The sequence below is a fragment of the Pleurodeles waltl genome, chromosome 8 (assembly GCF_031143425.1).
Source record: "Pleurodeles waltl isolate 20211129_DDA chromosome 8, aPleWal1.hap1.20221129, whole genome shotgun sequence".
NCBI classification, from domain to species: domain Eukaryota; kingdom Metazoa; phylum Chordata; class Amphibia; order Caudata; family Salamandridae; genus Pleurodeles; species Pleurodeles waltl.
Genome location: NC_090447.1, coordinates 1,358,994,931 through 1,359,018,323, shown reverse-complemented (window position 1 = coordinate 1,359,018,323; position 23,393 = coordinate 1,358,994,931). Strand labels below are relative to the sequence as shown.

General features: G+C 45.7%; 1 protein-coding gene across 2 annotated transcripts in view; it reads left to right on the top strand.

The window, feature by feature from the left end:
- Nucleotides 1-23,393, top strand: part of CEP126 (centrosomal protein 126) — a 304,423-nt gene that overhangs the window by 151,618 nt on the left and 129,412 nt on the right. For both annotated transcript variants that reach the window (XM_069202376.1, XM_069202377.1), the window contains exon 8: nt 18,311-18,435. In XM_069202376.1, the coding sequence (XP_069058477.1) occupies nt 18,311-18,435 (125 nt within the window). The remainder of the gene's footprint in view (nt 1-18,310; nt 18,436-23,393) is intronic.

Below are 23,393 nucleotides of genomic sequence, written 5' to 3'. Positions count from 1 at the left end.
CCCACTCTAGCTGTATATTGTTAATTGGAAAAAAATAGGTTTGGCCAATAGACACCTTATGTTGCCTGTAGTCGAGACTAAAAATGATGGTTTACCTTAAAAGAAATACGTAAATGCACAATTAGTTTACTGTTTGTACAAATAATAGTGGTGCTTTCGTTTTTGATATTCACCCCTCCAGTCTCTAAAATTTCCTTCTTGACTTCTCAACACTACACTATTACACTCTTATCTTATTTACTCTGTATTTTGATTTTTATGTGAAGTATATTTTTTATTTCTCTTTTGGTGGGAACCTCAAAAGAGTTTGTTTGAAATAAAAAAAATTCTTATTTCTATAAATGAGGGCATACACACGGTGCTTGGATGCTTTGCCTGTATCATCAACAGGGCAGTTTTGGAGAATGATTTGTCTTCCAGAGAGGCAGGTCCCCTGCCTTAGTAAGGCTATGTCCTTATTGCCTTCACGGAATTGTACATTATATGTACTTCTTGAATCTCACTTTGCAGAAACATTGACCAGCAAGGACAGCTCCCAGTATCACTTTTGATTTCCCCCACCTTACCTCTCACCTCTTCCGTTCTTTGTCCAGCTACAAATGTGCATCCTCAATTGATCTATTGTGGACCAGTGATGCCTGGTAGATGCGCAAGTTGACTTCTGCCCATGTCAAGGAACATAATTATTTGTCAGTGCAACATGTGGACTAGAACACAGCTGATGTCATTCAAAACCTCCCTGTCGTCAATCATACGATTCATCTCCCCACTAACTTCACATGTCTCTGACTGTGGGATCCAGGACAAGACCTTAGAGTGGTTCAGCACCTCTAACCTTGGGTCTTCATTCAGGCAACTGCACAGTACAGAAACACTCTGTGATTGTTCCAGTACTGTCAAGCATTTGCCTGAGACCTTAGCTATATCTCATTGAATCTTTCAACTTGTCCTGCTACACTGTGTACACAGCATGAGGTCCAGCTGAAACTGAACCCAATTTAGATGGCTATTCCTATGCACCCGGATTTTCCATCTCCACCACCTTCGACTGGGTGACCAGAGACTGAGGGCCCGATTCACAAAAGGCTTCTGCACTTGTGGTAGAGGGCTTGCAGCCATGGTGAGAGGACCCCACTTGTGGCGGGGGTCTCATATTCATGGTGGGACCTTTGTACTGCAGTCACTGATAGCACAGGTCCTGCCATGAATGTGGGGCCTCCGCCACAAGTGCAGAGGCCATTTGAGAATCGGCCCCTGAATGTCAGTACTTTCAAAATCCTCACTAGCTAGTTACTTACTATCCCTGCTTATTTCTGGTCTACAGTCGCTGGTCAACTCACCCGCAAGAGTGTGCTTGACAGCGTCAGAGTGGAAAGCTTTCATGTGACTTTGGGCTCTGACCTCAGCCTCACACTCCAGATCACTATGGTTGTTACGCTTCAATTGAATTGTGTGAGAACCCTCCATTACCAAAGATAACCTAACTACTTCGGGACAAGCCTCACCCATGTGCTTTCCCTTCTGGATTGTTTTAACTCCTTGTCAAACTAGTGACATTTATATACATCATAAAAATGTGCACCAATAATGCTGCAATGAAGAACATATATCTAATGGGCAAAAGACTCAAATGCCAAGGGGAATCTCTTTTGTACAGGTCTGTGCAAACATTTGAGGACGTGTCTGTCACAGGAGTGCACAAACATCTCAGCGGTCAATGAATTAATTACATCTACCATGGCATTTGGAACTACAGGAAAACATTAGCCGTTTCCTGGATGTATTGCTGTCTATTAAACCGGGCTCCCCACTTGGTCCTTTCCCTCCATCTAAGTTCAGCTCTCTGAGCCCTCACGTGATGACTCTGTTTGCAGAGTTCTTGAACTCCTCTCTGCATGAGGGACATTTACCTAAGGCTTGGAAGCATGCAAGGGTACTTCCTTTACTGGAGAAGCCACATTTGGGCCTATCCAGCTGGTCCACTCACAGACCCATTTCTTTGCTGCCAATTGTCTCCAAGGTACGTGAACTTCCATATGTAGAAGCCGAGAATGCCCTCCATCCCTCCCAATCAGGCTTTAGAATCGAGCATAGTACAGAGCCTGCCCTTCTAGGAGTCACAGAACATCTGCGGCTAATCCTAGATAGAGGCGGTACAGCAGCGTTGATTTTACTGGATCTCAGTGCTGATTTTGATATGCTATCTCATGACATTCCTACCCAAAGACTGAAACATCTTGGTCTATATGGCACGGCCCTTGCCTGACTAACCTCTTTCTTGACAGATCGCACCTTCCAGGTTTTTTTTACGAACACGGTTTCCAGCCCCCACTCTATCACCATGCAAGTCCCGCAGGGATCCAATCTTAGCCTCATGTTTTTTACCATCTATGTCTGCTCTTTGGCGGGCCTAGTTGAAAGCTGGCACCTGGCTCTGTTCTCATATGCAGACAAACCTCAGATTATTTTCTCTCTGTTGGTCGAGCACCGGGCCAGGGCAGACGCACTCCATTCTTGCCTTAGCCTTGTTTCTACTAGATGAACTCCAACTCATTGAAATTAAATGGAGACAAGATGGAAGTGATAGGTTTGGGTAGGAAACCCCAACTCTGGGGCCCCCAACATTGGCCTCCCACAACAGGACCTCTCCCTGAGACTATTAACAAGGTGAAGAACCTAGGCTTTTGGCTAGACTCCACCCTGTCTATGAAGCAACAGACAGCTAAAGTTGCATCACCCTGCTTGCCATTATGGGATGGTTGAAAAAGATCTTATGGATACTTCCCTTCTCTGCTCAGAGAACTGTTACCTAGGCTGGATTTTGGTAATATTATTTACCTGGGGTGGACAAGTCTGTGATCAGGCATTTTCAGCTGATTCAAAATGTGGCTGCAAGGCTTTTATTCAAGCTTCCCAAAAACTCTTCCATATGCGGTCTTCTCCGCGACCTCAACTGGTTTACAGTGGACAAGCGTATTCACTTCAAAGCACTCTGCTTTATGTATAAAATCAGTTCAAATTCAGGACCTCAGTTCCTGCAAAAATTGGCTGTGCCCTATTGCCTTCCATGCACCTTGCGCTTCTGCAACAAATCCCTCTTTATAATGCCTAGAGTCAGATGTGCCCGGGTGAGTAGTCGCTCTTTCTCCTTCCTGGGACCCAAGCTGTGGAATGCTCTCCCTGATTCTCTTAGAGACTGTACCTCTCTATCCATCTTTCGCAAAGGAGCTGCAAACCTGGCTGTACTAGGTCTGTTGTCTAGACCATTCTACCTCTGCCCGCCAGCACCGGGAAACCCAATGGGTAAATGTGTGCTATACAAGAATTCAATAACAATTAGGCAGTCTGTACGCCCTACACTGGCTGCAAGGCATATCTCCTTTGTGACCCTCTGCATCACCAATGTGCTTTACATGAAACAGGACACTAAGGTGCTCATTTTGAGTTTGGCGGTCGGCAGAGGCCGTCTGCCAAACTCAACCCGCCACCTGACCACTGGTGCCGTCAGGACACCGCCAGACGTATTCTGACTTCACCTCAGGGCCGGCGGGTGGAAACAGTGTTTCTGCCCACCAGCCCTGCGGTGAAGAGGGTCTTAACATTGACGCTGGCTCGGAATCGAGCAGGCGCCATTGTGGCGGTGCAGCAGCACCCATCGCGCATTTCACTGCCCGTTATTCGGGCAGTGAAATGCGCAACGGGGCTGTGCATGGGGGCCCATGCCAAGTGCATGGGCAGTGCAGGTGCCCCCAGGGGGCCCCGGCACCCCTATTCCGCCAGCTTTTCCACGGCAGTGTGAACAGCCATGGAAAGGCTGGTGGAATGGAACTCGTAATCCGGCAGGCAGCGCTGCATGTAGCGCTGCCCTGGCGGATTACAACCACCGGGACCGCCAGGCTGGAGGTCGTCTCCGGTGTGGCGGTGTCAGCGGTATTACCGTGGCATTTCGGCCGCAGTCGGAATGTGGGGGATCAACCACCACTACCGCGGCGGTCCGATGACCACCCTGAGTCTGGTGTCTCAAGACCGCCAGACTCGGAATGAGCACCTAAGTCCTCCAGAGAAAAAATATAAAATGTCAACCAAGACAAAGACTGTCTTCATAGCTTTACCTTATAATAGAAATTCCAATGTAAAACAATCTTCAAACTGAGAGAATGAGCATCTCAGTTCAGACGGCAGAACTTTAGGTCATGCTGTCAGTTCTGATCAGATACCTTCACGACCAGTTAGGTGTACTCCGTTTCAGTTTCCATACACTATTGTCATACTTGTTGTTGTGCTCCCCTCATTTTGCTGAATTCATTTTTGTGTGCCTTATGACTGTGTGCACTTTACCACTCCTAACCAGTTCTAGATTGTTTGTGCTCTCGCCTATAAACATAGTGAAATTTGCTTACACACAATTGGCACCTGTAATTTACTTGTAAGGCCATACTAAAGTGGTACTACATGTACCCTGGGCCTGTAATTTAAATATTACTAGCAAACTTGCAGCATTAATTGTGCAACCCACTTAATTAAACCTTTAAACCAATCTCAGGCCTGCCTTTGGAGCCTGTGTGTGCAGTTTCAATCTGGCAAAATAAACCTTTTGCCAGGTCCAAACCATGCAGCCCCGCATCAGAACCAACACTGTGATGCACCTCTGATGCATGACCTCACATCACAGCCCTGACGCTCATCAGAACAGTTACTGTGCAATGCATCTCCGACACATGACCTCGCATCACAGCCCATCAGCTCTTCAGAACCGCTGCTGCACAACATATCTTCAACGCAGGACCTTGCATCGCAGCCCTGCTACCTCAACCACTGCTGCATGACGTGTCTTTGACACAGAACTTTGAACTGCTGTCCAGAACTCTGCACTCCTCAACCAGAATTTAAGGTACATTTCTCAGCGGGACTAACTTGGTCCCTACATCTGGCTGCACTCCATCGCGGTCGGCCTGAATTTGTGACTTTGTCCCGCTCCGGCATTGCTACATAACCACAGTGGCACTTGGTGTGCTTTTAGGCACTTTTTGTACCTAAATCTGTAAAATATCATATCTCCAGTCCTCCTTATTTAATTTTTATCATTTCAGTATCAAAAAATGTATTACATTTTATTCTATTTTTCTAAATCAGTGTTGTGTTTCACTTTATTACTCTTTATGTGCTACATAATTACTTTAAACATTGCTTTTAAGTGAAGCCTGACTGCTTTTGTGTCAAGCTAACAGAGGGGGTAAGCACAGGTTAATTTTGGGTGTGTTTGTGTTGTCTGTGACAAGATTTGTGGTTGCTGCTTGAGTAGGGTTTGCCCCCATCAACCAGTAACTCAATTTTGCATGCTGGCCAAGTGCATTACACAAAACAGTCAGTAACAAGATCCGGACTCCTCACTTACATCTAATAGCAAAAACAATCGAAGGAACAAACTGGGCTACTGGTGAATACAAGAGTGCACACAATTTACTTGTGATTGACTTAGCTGTGCCTGACACTTACTTTGTAACAGTTGGGGTACTTTTATGACTTCCTGCACACCACGTACATGCACATACAGGCTACATGCCAACCTCCTCACTGTTACACCACCACTATTCTTGACCACCAGCGAAGCTTCTCAGCACTTCTTCCTATGCCTGTACACAACTACTGCATCATACCTGCACATTCTTCCAGCCACATAGTTGGGCGCATCTCCAGAACATTCAAACAACACTTCCTTTTACTTGTATGCTGCACCAACCTAATGTTTCTCATGTACACAGGCATGCTTTCCACAGGGCGAGGTAAGCACACTTTGAAGGCACAGTTACAGCAGAAGAGAACTATATAAATCCTGTGTCAGTGACAATGATAATGTATCAACACATTTGAAGGCCAGAACAAGTCAATTTGAATGACCTCCTGTAAGACATGTTTGTTTTCACTGTACATTTAACTTACTGTATCCCTACACCAGAGCAGTTTAACTTTACCCACACTAGCACACAAGAGAGTATCGAGGACATATAAATATCCTCCACTTTGAACCATACCTTTAATCACATCTTGGGCACAAAGCAAGCCAACCTGACCATCCTTAGAAGAGTTTCCTTCATTTGTTTGTCCTCCTTCCAACCATCTGTCCATTATCCCTTGATGTTTCCATTCATCCATCCTTTCAGTCTTCCTTCCTGCATCATTTCACCCATCGTTCTATTCTTCTGTCCTTCCATTCATTAACCCTTTCATCTATGAGCCCTTTCTCTCTCCCATCCATCCTTTCACCTTTCCATCTTTTCTTCCTTTTAATGTTCCATTTTTTTATCCTTTCACCTCTCCACCCATTCATTCTTCAACCCTTCCTACCACTATCCCATCCTGCCTTTCATCTTTTCTTTCTTCATTACTTTAGTGTTTCCTTCATTTCTCTCACCCCTTCTCCCTCATCCCTTCATTTCTTTCCCCTGTTCTATCGACCTGTTTTTCTCCTTCCATTCTTACCTTTTCTTTCTTACCCTTCTCTCTAATGCTTACTTTTTCATTTGTCCCTCTCGCTGTGCCGTATTCTAGTTTCATAATTTCCCTTTCTTTGTCGCCTTACTACTCTTTGTCAGCCCACTCATAAAGCCCTGGCTTGGTATTCATTATTTGTGCACAAGACTGCAGGGCACAGAAGGCTCCAAAGAAATGAATTAACCTTTAATGGGAACCAGTACACAAACTCATCAGGCACCCTGGCAGCCCCCACCTAAGCTTCTAGAGTGGGGGTTCCCTACGCCATTGCCAACACAAACTAAGTTAGTAGTCATGAACAGCTGTTATGTTCTATACACATTGTGTTCTTGAGGTCTGATTTAAGAAAACAAACTCATCATTATGACGCGTTATTTCCTTCCAACATTATCCCCTCACTACTCACCCTCATTGAATCTGTGTTACTGTCTACCTTACCTGTAAACATTAATAGTTTTTTAATTAAATATTAATCGACATAACCACTGTGTTTTTCGTGACGCTGTCACTGTGAATAGAAGCAAAGCAGTCTAGACAGTTTAAAGGAACATTTAGGGAATACTTTAAAGTCCTTAATTATTATTAGAACATTGAAGTCCTTAGAGCTCCACTGAATACAATGAAGTGGCTGAGGGCCAATAATGCCTGGTATACACCTTCTGCTCAACATCTCAATGTTTCTCTTTCTGTATCTCTTTTTAATTTAGAACTTTCTACCCTAATTGAGGTGAATGTTCTAATAGCGTTATAGGCCCTCTACTTCGGGATGTAACGGTTGTTAAAGGCCCTGGTTATAGGCCCTCACCTGTGGCTCGACCTATTACTTGAGTTCATGGCCTTTAGCAAGTGGTATAGCCCTTGGCAGTGGCTATAAGACTATATTGATTGTTCTGAGTTACAACAGAAGAGAGAGAATTCTAAAGCCGGACACTTAAACAAAAGAGTCATCCCCGATTGATACCAGCACTGAAAATGCTCCATAACCTTCACAAAGGCCATGCACACCTGCCACTGCCTTCACACACAGTTAGGTATTACCTTCAGCTGTGCCCGGAAAGATCTGAATAGGAGACATGACCTTCAGCTAATCACTGTGCTCAGAGCCCCTACTCAACAGCCCACTAAGTGTCATTTAAAACCGTGCTCAGAGGGCGGAGTCACACTTTGCAAACCGGCCTGGCCACCCGTGGAGGTCATTTATTGAGTGGCGGGGGTCACAGCTGGGACTACTGGTTTGACCTCAGAGTTGTTACTATCAGTGCCAGAAACAGAAGGGCAGCTTACACTAATAGTGAACAGTATTACATTATTCAGTATCAGTGTAATAAAAAGTGGAGTACAATTACCTGAAATATGCAGTAAAGGTAAGTAAAAAGTGCTTTTAAATGTATGTTTTTTGCGTGCTTACAGGTAACAGTATGTTTATGTGAGAGTATGCGTATGTATGAATGTGTGTGTATGTGTATTTGTGTGTTTGAGTAATGGCAATATGGTGAATTGATATCCATGCAGCCACCCCTCCTACCACACACTGCCACTGTGGGTGCAAAGTCGAATCCTTAAACACTATAGTAACAAGAAATGCCAGTAGTTACTAGCAATGATTATCCTCTTAGCCTATCTTTGCTGTGACTGCAGTCCTGCTTTCAACATATATATATTTTTGCCGTTAGTGTCTTTAGAGATAAGGCCTGTGTTTCCCTTTTCAGTAAACAGATGTGGAAAAGAACAATTGTTTGCATTTTCATTGATGTAAACAGTGATGGAGCTGATAATTTCATTGTTTATTAATCCCGGCCCGCGATATACCTCTGTAAAAGAAATAGTTGGCCAGAGATTTGAATTTGTGATTAAACCATGGAAATTTAGCCTTAGTGATTATGTCAAACAGCTTTTTCTCTTTCAATACACATCTTTCCTGCTTCAATTCTACGTACAGTTTTGATCCATGTTCCAGGACACGTAGTAGACATGTCTTTATATCGTTATCCACATAATGTTTGGCCACAAAGTAGTATAGTTGAACACGCTCAGTGATTTAAAAGGATTTTCATTGCTGCTTCATGAAATGAAGAAGAATGTCAACATGTTTGTTAAAACGCTCCCCTCTCTTTCCTTAAAGTTCGTGGTGAGGAACAGTTTCACAATGGCCCATTCATTTTAATTTGTAATCTATCTAAAAGCATTGCAAACAGAAAGGACTTCTTGGTATACTAGCTGCCATTGGGCAACATATTCACTTTTACATGTCTGACAAACAATTCCCTTGGAGCTTTACTGTGATCTCTGGATCGTCTGTTCCAACTTCCCTCTCTGTCTTTCACCACAAAGTCTTTGGATGAATTTACTGTAGAGATATGGTTTTTCGACCTGTAGCTTCTTCCCTCTTTCCAAATACCAGGACTCATAGCTCAGGTAGTTTATACAATCAAATTTGCGAAACACAGTAATCAGTGACTCCACAGTCTTCATGTGCAGCTCCCAATCACCTTCCTGATCAGCATGTACCAAGTTTTTCACTAAAGCTATCATGTGTAAAACATTTCCCCAGTAATTAAAAACTTCTGTTTTTTTCACATTCTTTGACAAACTCTACAAACTTGTTTTTCAGGTTTTCTGATTTTGGACTGGATGTATTGAACATTGCATGGCTTGGAATTGTCTTTTTAATGAAGTGCACCCTGTGCCTTGTTCACTTCTGAGATAAGATATGCAAAACCTAATTTGTCATTCTTATTCCAGAAAGTGTTCTGATGCAATGTTTCTATAGCCTCAGATATGATGAGCATACCTTGTAATGAACTAACATAATGAGTTCTGCTCAATACTGACTGGACAAGTTTTGCTTCCAAAGATTTCAGCCTCAATAAGTGCATTGTCTATGCCACATCCGTCTGAGAGAACTCCCTGCACACTGAAACCCAACTTTTGTCATGTGCAAAACACCCATCATTGAATAATGCTCATCAAATTCTACTGGATTGCTCATAAAAATGTCAGCTATAATACAGAAAGCACCTTCATTGCAGAAAATTTTAAAAATAGGCTGGTCTTCAAGCTGAGCCACACATTTTTGAAATATTTTAGACCTGTGTATAATGTTGCGTAGTTTGTGTAGATGGTATTAGTGGTAAAAACATAACCTTTCTCAGTGGGATGGTATTCTGGGAGATCATAGAATGATTTCTAGCCCATGGAGGAACTGGCTTTTCTTCATCCTTCCGTCCACACCAAATAAACAATATCATAAATACAGTTTAATCATCTTTGCAGACCGCAGTATCATGTAGAAGAAGATCCATGTTCTCAGCCACTTTGAAACTTTCTGGTAGACTGAGACGTGTTGATGGCTTGTAGTGATTTTGCACATGTTGGCAAGGCAGTTGGGTTATAAGTTTGTAACTTTGTTTGCTTATGGCTACAGCTCACACAGCTTGTTTTCCTGCAGTTACTTCATTGGTACAGTCTTGAAAAAGCACCATGGCAGTATCATGTCTGCTGGATGTTCCAGACAAAGATGAGCTGTCTTCAAAATCAAAATGATCAAGAGCAGCAATTGTAAACCCTTTCCTGGTAAAGTGACTTGGAAGTGCTGTGCTGTCGATTCACAAGCTTTTACAGCATGAGCTGCTAACATGTTCCTGCTCCATATCATTTCATTAGAACTTGTTGATACCCCAGTCCTATTCATTGAAGTGATTAGCTCCCTACTTTTGCACGTGTCATAGATTGCGTCATCATATGTAGCAGTGTTTTTTTTTGCCACGATGTAATTCATAAAACATGATTTGGAAAAGACAGTACTTTTGCACAGCATAAGCCTGTCGGTTCATGGGATTTGTCTTCCACTTCTTCGCCTATATCTTTAAAGCCATCATCAGAGTTCCCAGCTTCTGTTCTGAACTCAGGAACTTTAGGCTGTAACAGTTTTGCTTTGCTGATATTAAACAATGATGTAAATAAAGTTGAAGCAACATCAGGCATTATTGTTGACTCCCATGATTTGTGGAGCTTTGGGGCATCACAAAATTTGTAATTAAGTCTAAAATCTAAATCTTTCTTAATGTCCCTTAAAATGGTTCCTGCTGATTTCACTGCGTCCTGTGATCTTATTTTGGCAGCAAGAACTTCAAGAGTCAAATCGGCTAAGAACACCACTGGTGGCTCATTCTTTTTGTTAGACTGACAAAAACGAATTCTGTCATTAAACATTCTCACCAGAAAAATCTTAATGTTACTATTATGGATCAGTAGAGTTTTATCAATGTTGTCCATTATTTCTCTGATCTCACTGAGTGTGAACCCGTAGCCAGCACCCAAGAGCACTTCATTTGCTTTTTCAAAGAGTGCAAACTTAACTGAAGGCTGGTGGTTACGTTGCTGCTGGGTGCTCATTGTACATTCATATTTTCAAATGTATGCATGCATGCAGTTCAGGTGGGCATACAAATCCACTGCAGACATATTCACCTTGCTGTTTAGATCAGCTACTCGGCTGAAAACTTAATCTTGGAAGAAACTAGCTGCAGATAAAAACATGTTTGCCCTTTGAGACTCACATACTCTGTACTTTGTTCTTTCGTCAATCCCTTTGGCCTTTGTTCTGGCTAAACTATAACAAATTGAAGACCATCTGCTTTCTGATCAGTTGATGGTGGTGGAAGTGTAGCCATCGATCTTCTAGGTTGATGGGCATTGGGTTTGGTTGTTGTCACCATCTCAGAAGGCTTGGATTCTTGCTGTGATTCACTGGTTTCTGCTATTGTTTGACAATTTTTTTTCCATGCTTTTTTCCATTGTATACAACTTGTCGCACTAGTTGTTAGAATGATAAATTATGTGATCCTCTTCGCCCATAAGTTTCAATCTTTTGTGAACTTTCCATATTTCTGCTGCTTCTCAAACTGTCTTCTGTCCTGCCTTAGTTGATGTTAGCTTTTCTTTCGGATTAGTTTAGCATATGAGACATTTTTCTTTGTTGAAGGAATCCTCAGATTTTGTAGTTAGCAACACTCTGTCAGAAGGTAATGATCCTCTGCTACCACCTGCCTCTCTCATGTTTACAAATTTAAAACAATTGAATACTTGAAGCAAAAACAATAATAAAATACATTATCATCAGCACATCCTTATAGAGCCACCATTTCAGAAAATGGCAGAAGGGTTGCTCTGAGGAGTTATTTTCTGTCTCTATAGGACTACTTGACCCCTAAAACCTTTGTTTTGACACCAAAATGAAGTATATAGGTCTCATGGGTCCTGAACTATTACATCATCACTGTCTCACATCCACCATTTTTAAAAATGTCGCACAGAAAAAATCGTCCGAATTAGCAATGTCTGCTCAAGCTAAATTACTTCTCTAACGGTAAAAAACAAAACAAATCAAAAAGGAAAATCTCTGGACAACAATTTTATTACGGAGGTAAATCATGGGGCCAGGACTATGCCCCTCATTATGAGTTTGGTGGGCGGAAAAGGCCTCCTGCCAAACTGCTGCGGTCGGGTTACTGCCAGCGCGGTCCACTTCCTGCGGGCCCCTGTTAAGAGTTTCCTGCTGGGTTAGCTGGCGAAAACAGAGTTTCCGCCCTCTGGCTCAGTGAGAAAGAGCCTACAACATTGATGCCAGCTCATAACTGAGCCGGCTGCAATGTTGTGGTGCGTAGGGTGCACCAGCACCCGTCCTGCTTTTTACTATCTGCAAAGCAGACAGTGAAAAGCGCAACGGGCTGGCCATGAGGGCCCCTACACTGCCCATGCCACGTGCATTGGCAGTGCAGAGGCTCCCATGGGGCCCCCTGCCCCCATCTCCACCACCCTTTACATGGCAGGGCAACCGCCATGTACGCTGGGGGGAAGGGGGTTGTAATCCCCTGGGCAGCACTGCTTGCAGAATTTCCTTGGCGGTTTGAGACGGCCAGCACCGCCTGACTGACGGTTGGCCGAAAAGTGGAGGTGCTTTTGGGTCCGGCCGTGGCACAACCGCCACAGTCGTAATGTGGCTGCCGAACTGCCACATTGGTGGCGGTCTGATCACCACTGCGACCCTGGCAGTCTTCAGACCGTCAGGGTCGTAATGACAGGCTATTATGTGTCATCTGTGATATTATGTGAAACGTCATGTTATGACTACTACTTTGGGAAAGTCCTGATTGTGTAGTTCACCATAACTACCACTTTTGTCCGGTTTTGGATCATAACCCTAACTTCCTTTAAAATGAAATTGTTAAGCCTAATGTATATGTTGTTTTTATATTGAACACAGTGTGAGCAAACAAATTCCTCCCCTCAGCAAAGTACTTACAGCAAATGTCTTCTTTTGTATTTCATATACATTGGTGCCTTCCCAAAAACCCACTGGGCACATGTAGTCACACCCTGTGCACGAGCCCAAGAGCCTATGCTGCCTGGGATTCACTCATGTTCAGTGACTCTGGGTGCAGGGTGCATCCTAAGTTCATGCCACGTACCTTTTCCCCATGTCACCTGATGCACAAGGTTTAGCCATCTGTCACAATCACTTGGCTCAAGGTGCCTGGCGTAGCCATAGGCAATGCGCTATGCCCAATATTGCAGGTCTCGGAGCCTGATGTCAAAAATGCTATGAATGCAGTTAGATCTTACAGCCTTAGGGTGGTCATCCTCCAACTTTTTGCCTGCCTTCCTCCACTTTTCTGAAACTGTTCTTGCTAGTTTTAGGACTCTGCACACTTTACCACTGCTAATCAGTGATAAAGTTCATATGCTCTCTACCTTAAACATGGTAACATTCATTCATCCCCAATTGGCATATTTGATTTACTTATAAGTCCCTAGTAAAGTGCACTACATGTGCCCAGGGCCTGTAAATCAAATGCTACTAGTGGGCCTGCAGCACTGATTGTGCCACCCACATAAATAGCCCCTTAACCATGTCTCAGGCCTGCCATTGCAAGGCCTGTGTGTGCAGTTTCACTTCCACTTCGACTTGGCATATAAAAGTACTTGTCAAGCCTTAAACTCCCCTTTTTCTACATATAAGTCACCCCTAAGGTGTGCCCTAGGTAACCCAAAGGGCAGGGTGCTATGTAGGTAAAAGGCAGAACATGTACATATGTGTTTTATAAGTATGCTGGTAGTGGAAAACTCCAAAATTTGTTTTACACTACTGTGAGGGCTGCTCCTTTCATAGACTAGCATTAGGGATGCCCTCATATACTTTTTGAGTAGTAGATTCTGATCTGAAAGGGGTAACCACTTCATATTTGGAGAAGTGTGGCTCAATGGTTAGAGCGGGAGACCCTGAAGCAGAGATCTGGCTCAAGACCAGGGTTCAAGTCCCGCTTCGGCAGGTCTTGGGCTCAATTCCCCTTGACCAGATAATTCTCGCCTCTGTGCCTAATCTAATTCATGGGTCCCACTCTGCAACTCTGGGCAATAGCTTGCTTAATCTCCACAACGGCCCCAACAGCGCTTGGATGCCTGGCTTCACCCTGGGGGTGCTCAGGAGTGGGGGCCTCTGAGGGAAAAGCCAGGAGGGGTTCCATAGCGGTATGAGTACAGCGCCTTGAGACCCTAACGGGTGAGTAGTGCGCTATACAAGTGCTAATTTACATTTACTTTTTTTTTTTACATATTTAGTATGGCCAGAAAGGTAATAGAAAATCCTGCTGATTGGTGACATTGGATTTAATATTACTATTTTAGAAATGTCACTTTTAGAAAGTGAGCATTTCTCTGCACTTAAAACCAATTGTCCCTTGGAGCCTGTCTCCAGTCAACATCTGGTCTGTGCTTGTTGACAGCTCCCTTGTGCATTTCACAGAGGCAACCACTAACACAGAACACTCAGTCACATCTGCATTCATCTGCATACTGAATGGGTCTTCCTGGGTTGGAAGGGTGGAGGTCCTGACACTTAACATTTCAAAGGCCAGTGGCCTGCCGTCACACAATAGACTGATAACCCCCTGGGACCCTGGCAGACAGGACTGGGCTGAAAGGGGAACTTGTGCACTTCAAAATCACTCTTTGATGTCTCCCCCACTTCACATGCATTTGGGAGTGTATAAACTGGGTCTCTGACCCCACCAACTCAGACACTTCTGGACCTACACCTGCACCCTGTCAGAGGAGCTGCCTGGCTGCCCAAAGGGCTCATCTGGACAGCTTTGATGAGAAGAACTGCTGCCCTGCTGTTGCCCTGCCAGCCTCTGACTTTGCTAGAAGAACTTTGCCTTACCCCAAAAGTGCTCTCCAAGGGATTGGATTGAGCTTGGCTCCTGTTTCTAAAGTGTCAGGGCCAACAAAAACTTCATCTCTGCAACAAATTCCTTGTGTGTTGCAAATCGACTCAATGCCTGCCGAAATCGACGTGAAGCCTGCATTGTGACTGAAAAATCACTGCATAGCCGACCAGAACAGTGCAGCCCGATTTCCAGACAGGAAATTAGATGTCGCGCCTGCCTTGCAACGGAAAAATGTGATGCATCGCCTACCGGATTGACGCAGTGCCTGTGCCTTCTTCCAGGGCATCAAGGATTTTTACTCATCATCCTTGGGTGTCCAAATATCCCTGCACTGTAGAGAGGAACCAAGACTGCATTCCGAAAAACAACGCAAACCCCTTGGAGCATGGAAAGAAAAATGCATTGTCTGTGCCGCGTCGTAAAATCAGACCAACACCTTATTTTTCCACGCAAATCCTCAAGTCAGCAGGTCATTCAGGGCACTAAAAGTGCAGTATAATTAAACTAGTTCATGGACCGAGGTAATAATCAGAAACCTTTTCTTAAACCCTACCCTCTTTGAATAACGTGCTGGTTTGCAGATCAGGTCTTTTGTGTACCACAATTTTAGAGGGCAAGGGGATTCACATGAAAGGGTTTTGTACCCACATCAGGTGTGTCTTTGCCCACTGTGGGCTAGTAATGGGCTCCCCTTAACCCACAAGTCTCCCCCATAATATTTCTGTAGAGCAGAACTCACAAACTTGTGAGTCATGGACTCCTCACAATGGCTGCCATACCCAAATATTTCAAGCTTTCTCAGCAAGTAAGACTAAGGGGTTCACAAACCACAGTCTATTTGACTTTCAGTGTCCAATGTAGTTTACAGGGTAACTGCCATTCCAAGTCGGCTTGAGGCTGGTGGACAGAGCACAGGGCATGACATGCACCAAAACTCAGTTTGGCACTGCTGACCTTCATGCCCACCAGTGCCTGGTCAGGGTGGTTGACCATGACGTGCTCTCACAGCCCACAAACATGGCCACAGGCCAGGCCTAGTGGCTTCTGGACTGGGAGAACTGGGCACAGGGCAAAGCCAAAAGCCAATCCCAGCTCACAGAGCCAACTGGACATGGCTGACGACCCTACTCAGTAAGCTCTTGGGTATAGTTACAGATGCGCAGTTCTTTCCCTATCGACAAAAACTGCTGGTCTTGTCCACAGATCATGCACTCAGGAATTCAGAGGGGATGGCGGTTGCATAAGGTCTAATACCACAATTTGCTTTAAGATAAACTGGGCATAACATTCATCTGGATCCTGCATCTAAGGGGACAAGGTAGCTCGGTATAGTGCAATCTGTAGTTATAGCCATTTCCCAAAGTCCACTGATCCTGGATAATCACCTTGGCCAGTGGGTTCAGAGATGAAGGGTACAGTCAAATTACTGCCAAATATTTATTGAGAGAAATCTTGATTTTCTATTAAAATCGGTAGTTCGACTGGGTTATAAAACATAAACATTGAACTAAGGTTATGGTTATGAGCTAAAACTTAAAACCACTCAAATTGGTAGTTTATAGTGAGCTACACAACTGGATATCCCACTCGGCCCACCGTTTAACTGCTCATGAACTCTCAACATCATAACAGATATAGGGGGTCATTCTGACCGCGGCGGACGGCGGTCGCCGCCCGCCAAGCGGTTCCCGCCGAAAGACCGCTCCGCGGTCAAAAGACCGCGGCGGTCATTCTGGCTTTCCCACTGGGCCGGCGGGCGACCGCCGAAAGTCCGCCCGCCAGCCCAGCGGGAAACACCCTTCCCACGAGGACGCCGGCTCAGAATGGAGCCGGCGGAGTGGGAAGGTGCGACGGGTGCAGTTGCACCCGTCGCGAATTTCAGTGCCTGCAAAGCAGACACTGAAATTCTTCGTGGGGCCCTCTTACGGGGGGCCCTGCAGTGCCCATGCCATTGGCATGGGCACTGCAGGGGCCCCCAGGGGCCCCGCGGCACCCCCTACCGCCATCCTGTTCCTGGCGGGAGAACCGCCAGGAACCGGATGGCGGTAGGGGGTGTCAGAATCCCCATGGCGGCGGAGCACGCTCCGCCGCCATGGAGGATTCTCAAGGGCAGCGGGAAGTCGGCGGTACACCGCCGACTTTCCGTTTCTGGCCGCGGCTGAACCGCCGCGGTCAGAATGCCCAGCGGTGCACCGCCAGCCTGTTGGCGGTGCTACCGCCGACCTCCGCCATGGCGGTAATTACCGCCAGGGTCAGAATGACCCCCATAGTGCCCAATTGAATTCACAGCAGGTGGCCTGCTACTCGGCCATGGGGACGGAGTAATTTATTCCATCCCCTAATTCATATATGACCGCCAAGCAGGCAGTGCTACTAGGCTGCAGCAAAAGGACGGAGCCCTGTTACACAGAGGAATATTTTTTTCTTTCCAAAAAGAAAATCCTGAAATGGGATTTTCTTTTTTAAAGGAAAAAAATATAATGCTCTTCTTGGTATGGGAGTCTTCTTCCATGGCAGGGGAAGCATCATAAGGATTTTACCGGGCAATAGGAAACAGTAAAAAAAGGCAGTGGTAGCTGCTGCAAATCTCAAGGGGAGTTGGGGTATGGGGGAAATACGCTGCCAGCCACCTCGCTTCTCTTCTCTCCGGCTCCTGATGGTGTCCAAGCAGTCCCTGGGACACCAGCACAGGCTCCCCATGCAATCCTGGCACTGTTCTCATGCTATACATAGCATGAGAGCAGTGCCAGGATTGGTCTGAGTGACTTGGTCTGCAGCTCAGACAGTGCATGGGAGACTGTGCTGTTTTTCCATCCCGGCGGTGCAACACACAGGTTGTAGAAACCTAAGTACTTCTAAGTGCACTTCACTCCTCCTCCCCCCTCCCAAGGCCAGGCCCTTCCCCTCTCTGTACACACTGGCTGAGCCAGAAGCTGAAAAATAAAACAATAATGAAATATTGTTTAATTTTTCAGCTGCTGGTTCTTAGCTAGTGGGACGACGTTCCTCCGCCATTGCGGAGGAGCCGCCACTGAAAAAAGGACTACATGTCTGCCCATCCAAATTGGGCGCGTGGACATGTAGCTATTTCTCAAATGGCCCTTACTCCCCACGGCTGTCACACAAGTTTAGCCACATGGAGACAGAGTAGTCTCTGCCGTGGCCAAACTGAAGGTCTACTTGCATTTAAATTGGGTGGGCAGACCTTCATATTGACAGTATGTATAGTGTACATATCACCAGGATATAAATCACGCCCATAATCGGTGATATCAGTGGTGACATTACATATCATTTAGAATGTGTATTTAGATCAGAGGCAAAAGGCACATAGCTGGAACACATAGAACACCTACTAGTTAAGTGCATGGAATGACTCATGCCCTCTTGAACATCGCACTTTGAAGACTGATGTATTTATAAATTGATAGTTATTTTATGACATTAACATTGTTCAAACCAAAAGTTGTGATAGTTAAATCTATACTACAAGGATGCATTAATTACTTGCGGTTACGCACCTTTCATGTTTAATGATGTAACCCTATTTATTACTTAACCCCTACAAATGTTGTACTTTTTTTTTTAAGCACCAGTGGTACTTTCAAGAAGAAAACAAATTCTTGACTCCAATGACAGTAAGCGAAGGGCTCTTTTAGAGCAAAGGAGTCATCCTGGAGAGTCATCAGCATGGAGACCCAACCTGCATTCACAGGTACGTGCAGATATGTACACAGGTATTGCCACATTTCTTTCTGATGATTGCAAGAAATTGATTGCCAAATGCTTGATAAAATGCTTAGAGCGGTCTAATATATTTGGTAGTTTTATTAGAAGTAAGTATTGCCACAGATGTCTGCACCATGCAACATATATCTATTTTGATGCATTCAATGTACATGCTAAATATTGAATCAGTCAATGGACCAAGTTTAAAGAGAATGTGTGCTGCATAGATTTGCTAGTTTGAGTATGATGTGCAAGTCCTACATTTGTAAAAATGACCAGTGCATTTCCATTAGGTAAGGAGGACACAGTGCTTCATTTAAGCTAATGGTTGCAAGGGGCTGTCACCAGCAATCTTATTTAGGTCTCACCTAAGAGAGCACATGCACTGTCTGTTGCACGACAAATTGTAAGCTTACAGTAGGCTTGGAGCCCATTGATCACTAATGATTGACCGTATTGTGACTCTCATTGGCTTGCATTTCATTTACCAGCTTTAGTGGGCTTTCCTTCCTCTTCGGTTGTTTGTCCCTACCCTAGAGTATGGACCCTTTACTTGTGTCCTTCCACTGCTCATTTTCCAGGTACCACTTTTTTTCTCTTTGGTTAAGAACTTAACAAGAATGTATGTGCTTTTGAGGTGTTTCCCTCATATAATCCTTGTTCCTCTTTCTGCCCTGCGTTTCTCCTTTCACCCTCCCTCCCTCAGTTGCTGTTCTTGTTTCCTCCCTGCCTGCCCACCTTCCGTTGCCATTCTTGCTTTCCCACCCTGTTAGAAATGCGTTTTTTGGTTGGCAGTCAGGTTACCCTCTGTCCAAGCAAGAACCCTCACTCTAGTCAGGGTAAGTCACACACAATCCAAATTATCCTGTGCCCACCCTCTGGTAGCTTGGCACGAGCAGTCAGGCTTTACTTAGAAGGCAATGTGTAAAGTATTTGTGCAATAAATCATACAATAACACAATATAACACCACAAAAATACACCACACACTGTCTAGAAAAATATAGAATATTTATCTGGATATTTGTAGATCAACACAATCAAAGATGCACTAAGAATTTGTAGGAATATCACTGAAAGGTGATATAAAGTGTCTTAAGTCTTTAAAAAGCAAACAAAGGGGGTCATTCTAACTCTGGCGGGCGGCGGAGGCCGCCAGCCAGAGTTCCCCCTCCAGAACACCGCTCCGCGGTCTGAAGACCGCGCGGTGATTCTGTGTTTCCCGCTGGGCTGGCGGGCGACCGCCAGAAGGCAGCCCGCCAGCCCAGCGGGAAACCCCTTCCCACGAGGAAGCCGGCTCCGAATGGAGCCGGCGGAGTGGGAAGGTGCGACGGGTGCAGTTGCACCCGTCGCGAATTTCAGTGTCTGCTAAGCAGACACTGAAATTCTTTGTGGGGCCCTCTTATGGGGGCCCCTGCAGTGCCCATGCCATTGGCATGGGCACTGCAGGGGCCCCCAGGGGCCCCATGACACCCCATACCGCCATCCTGTTCCTGGCGGGTGAACCGCCAGGAACAGGATGGCGGTATGGGGTGTCGGAATCCCCATGGCAGCGCAGCAAGCTGCGCTGCCATGGAGGATTCCTGAGGGCAGCGGGAGACCGCCGGTTTTCCTGTTCTGACCGCGGCCAAACCGCCGCGGTCAGAATGCCCTGCGGGGCACCGCCAGCCTGTTGGCGGTGCTCCCGCCGACCCCGGCGGTCCTTGACCGCCGGGGTCGGAATGACCCCCAAAGTCTCTTTAAAGCACACAGTACCTGGTTTGGAGTGGAAGATCGCCGCAGAGGAAGAGATGCGTGAAAAAATGGTGTGTGCGTCGGTTTTGCCCCTTCACACACGGACTTGCGTCGTTATTTTTCACGCGGGGAGACGTGCGTCGTTCTGCTGGAAGAAAAATGGTGTGTGCGTCGGTTTCGCCCCTTCACACACGGACTTGCGTCGTTATTTTTCACTCTGGGAAGACGTGCATTGTTTCCCGGCACACGGGCCGACTCTTTCTGTGGGTCGTGGGATAACCAGATGTCCCAGGGTCTGTGTGTGGATTCCTCGGCTTGTTATCCGGCTGCGCGTCGTTCCGGGAGGCTGTGCATGGAATTTTCTTTCTCACGGCAGGCGTCGCGTCGATTTCCTCTCTGGAAGTCAGGCGGCGTTGTCCATGCGAGGCCGTGCGTCAAAGTTCCAGTCGCACCGTAGGCGTCACGTCAAGTGGCGTTTTTCTGGATCGGCGTGCAACGATTTTCTCACCGCGGAGCAAGCTGTGCGTAGAATTTTTCGCCGCACGAGGAGTCCAAATGAAAGAGAGAAGTCTTTTTGGCCCTGAGACTTCAGGGAACAGGAGGCAAGCTTTATCCAAGCCCTTGGAGAGCACTTTTGCAGCCAGACAAGAGTTCAGCAAGGCAGCAGGCCAACAGCAAGGCAGCAGTCCTTTGTAGAAAGCAGACAGGTGAGTCCTTTGAGCAGCCAGGCAGTTCTTCTTGGCAGGATGCAGGTTCTGGTTCAGGTTTCTTGTCCAGCAAGTGTCTGAGGTGGTAGGGCAGAGGCCCTGTTTTATACCCAAATGTGCCTTTGAAGTGGGGGAGACTTCAAAGAGTGGCTTAGAAGTGCACCAGGTCCCCTTTCAGTTCAATTCTGTCTGCCAGGGTCCCAGTAGGGGGTGTGGCAGTCCTTTGTGTCAGAGCAGGCCCTCCACCCTCCCAGCCCAGGAAGACCCATTCAAAATGCAGATGTATGCAAGTGAGGCTGAGTACCCTGTGTTTGGGGTGTGTCTGAGTGAATGCACAATTTGCTGTCAACTAAACCTAGCCAGACGTTGATTGTAAGGCACAGAAAGATTTAAGTGCAGAGAAATGCTCACTTTCTAAAAGTGGCATTTCTAAAATAGTAATATTAAGTCCAACTTCACCAGTCAGCAGGATTTTGTATTACCATTCTGGCCATATTAAATATGACCTCCCTACTCCCTTCAGATCAGCAGCTGTCACTTCAACAATGTATGAGGGCAGCCCCAATGTTAGCCTATGAAGGGAGCAGGCCTCACAGTAGTGTAAAAACGAATTTAGGAGTTTTACACTACCAGGACATGTAAACTACACAGGTACATGTCCTGCCTTTTACCCACACAGCACTCTGCTCTAGGGGTTACCTAGGGCACACATTAGAGGTGACCTATGTGTAGAAAAAGGGGAGCTTTAGGCTTGGCAAGTACTTTTAAATGCCAAGTCGAAGTGGCAGTGAAACTGCACACACAGGCCTTGCAATGGCAGGCCTGGGACAAGGTAAAGGGGCTACTTGAGTGGGTGGCACAACCCGTGCTGCAGGCTCACTAGTAGCATTTAATCTACAGGCCCTAGGCACATACTGTGCACATTACTAGGGACTTATAAGTATATAAAATAGTCCAATTGGGTATGATCCAAAGTTACCATGTTTAAAGGGAGAGAGCATATTCACTTTAGCACTGGTTAGCAGTGGTAAAGTGCACAGAGTCTACAAGCCAGCAAAAACAGAGTCCAAAAAGTGGAGGGAGGCAGGCAAATAGTTAGGGGTGACCACCCTAAGGCATGTCAGGTCTAACACACCCCCTTTGTTATCTGTGCACTAACCTTGTGACTCTCACCCATCCTTCATTGTCCATGCGCTTCCCCATTGTTGTCTCTCACTTTCGCCCTCTTCCATCGCTACCGCTCTTCCTCATGTTGCCTTGTCCCCTGCTCGCTCCTACCCCCAAGCCATTTCACAGTTTTGTTGTTGTTTTAAACAGCACCCTAGCACTTATATTGAAAAAACACAGCATGGCTAAAAATCATTGCCAAAGCCAAAAGGTTTCATGGGTGAGACCTATTGGCTTTTCCATTGCTTGTTGATGACTTGCAATTCTTTTTTCCTCTCAGACTTTGACCCAGAGCAGGATAAAGAAAAGTATACAATCCCTACAATACAGATGTAATCCATGAGACGTACACTGAAGGGCTAAGCTACATTGACCCCCATTCCTCAGCTAGGGACTGCCCTTTGCAAAATAGTACTTTGAGTGACACCCACCCACTGGGAGGCTCCGGTATACTCTGTGGCATTCTGTTAGATTATGAAGGAACCTCTCCTCTTGTGGTAACCGTTGAACTGTTTGCTGAAGTAATTATTCCTAGCTTCTGATGTTTGAGTACTGATGTTTTGACTACTGCTGTATTACTGCTGTCTTATGATGGAATTGCCAATAAATACATATGTAAAAACAAATAGAGAGAAAAGCATAAAAGGGGACAAGAGGAATTCCAGGAAGACTAAACAACTGGGAGGGGAAAAGCAGGAACCTGCAAAAGTGACATAAGGAGGCAGAGACTGCTTGGTGGTGGTTTAAAGACACACGAGGTTGAATCAAAACTAAGCAACCTTGGTGTTCAGCAAATTGAGATTCAATAATGGCGGCTGTGGGCTACTGCGCAAAACTTTTTCTTTGACAAATTGAGCACTGTCAGGACACTTGTTCAACCCCTAAAGGTTATGCAGTAGGTGGACAATCAATCGCTGCAAATCTATATGTTATTGGCAGGTCTGATGATCCAGGTGGGGACACTAGGGGCCAGATTTATCTATATTTGATGTAGCGGAATGCAGCAAGATAACTTGCTGCGCCATGATGCATCAAAGGGAGAAGGCAAGATGCACCACACTTACTAATATCTGAGAGCACAACTGTGGATGCTGTTGGTGCCGGGCAACCCTTCCAAACTTCTAAGGGTTGCCTGGCAATGACAACATCCACAGTTGCACTCCCGGATATTTTCTCCCTATGGCCTACTGGTAGGCGCTCACCTGGGTGCCATTTGGTCCGGTGCACAACTGGGCGATTATTGGTACTCATGCCCTGATGAAATTGCCAGTAAGTATTGTTTGGCAATGAAACATGTCAGCCGTCCACATTAAAATGGTCTAAACATGGGATTTTGG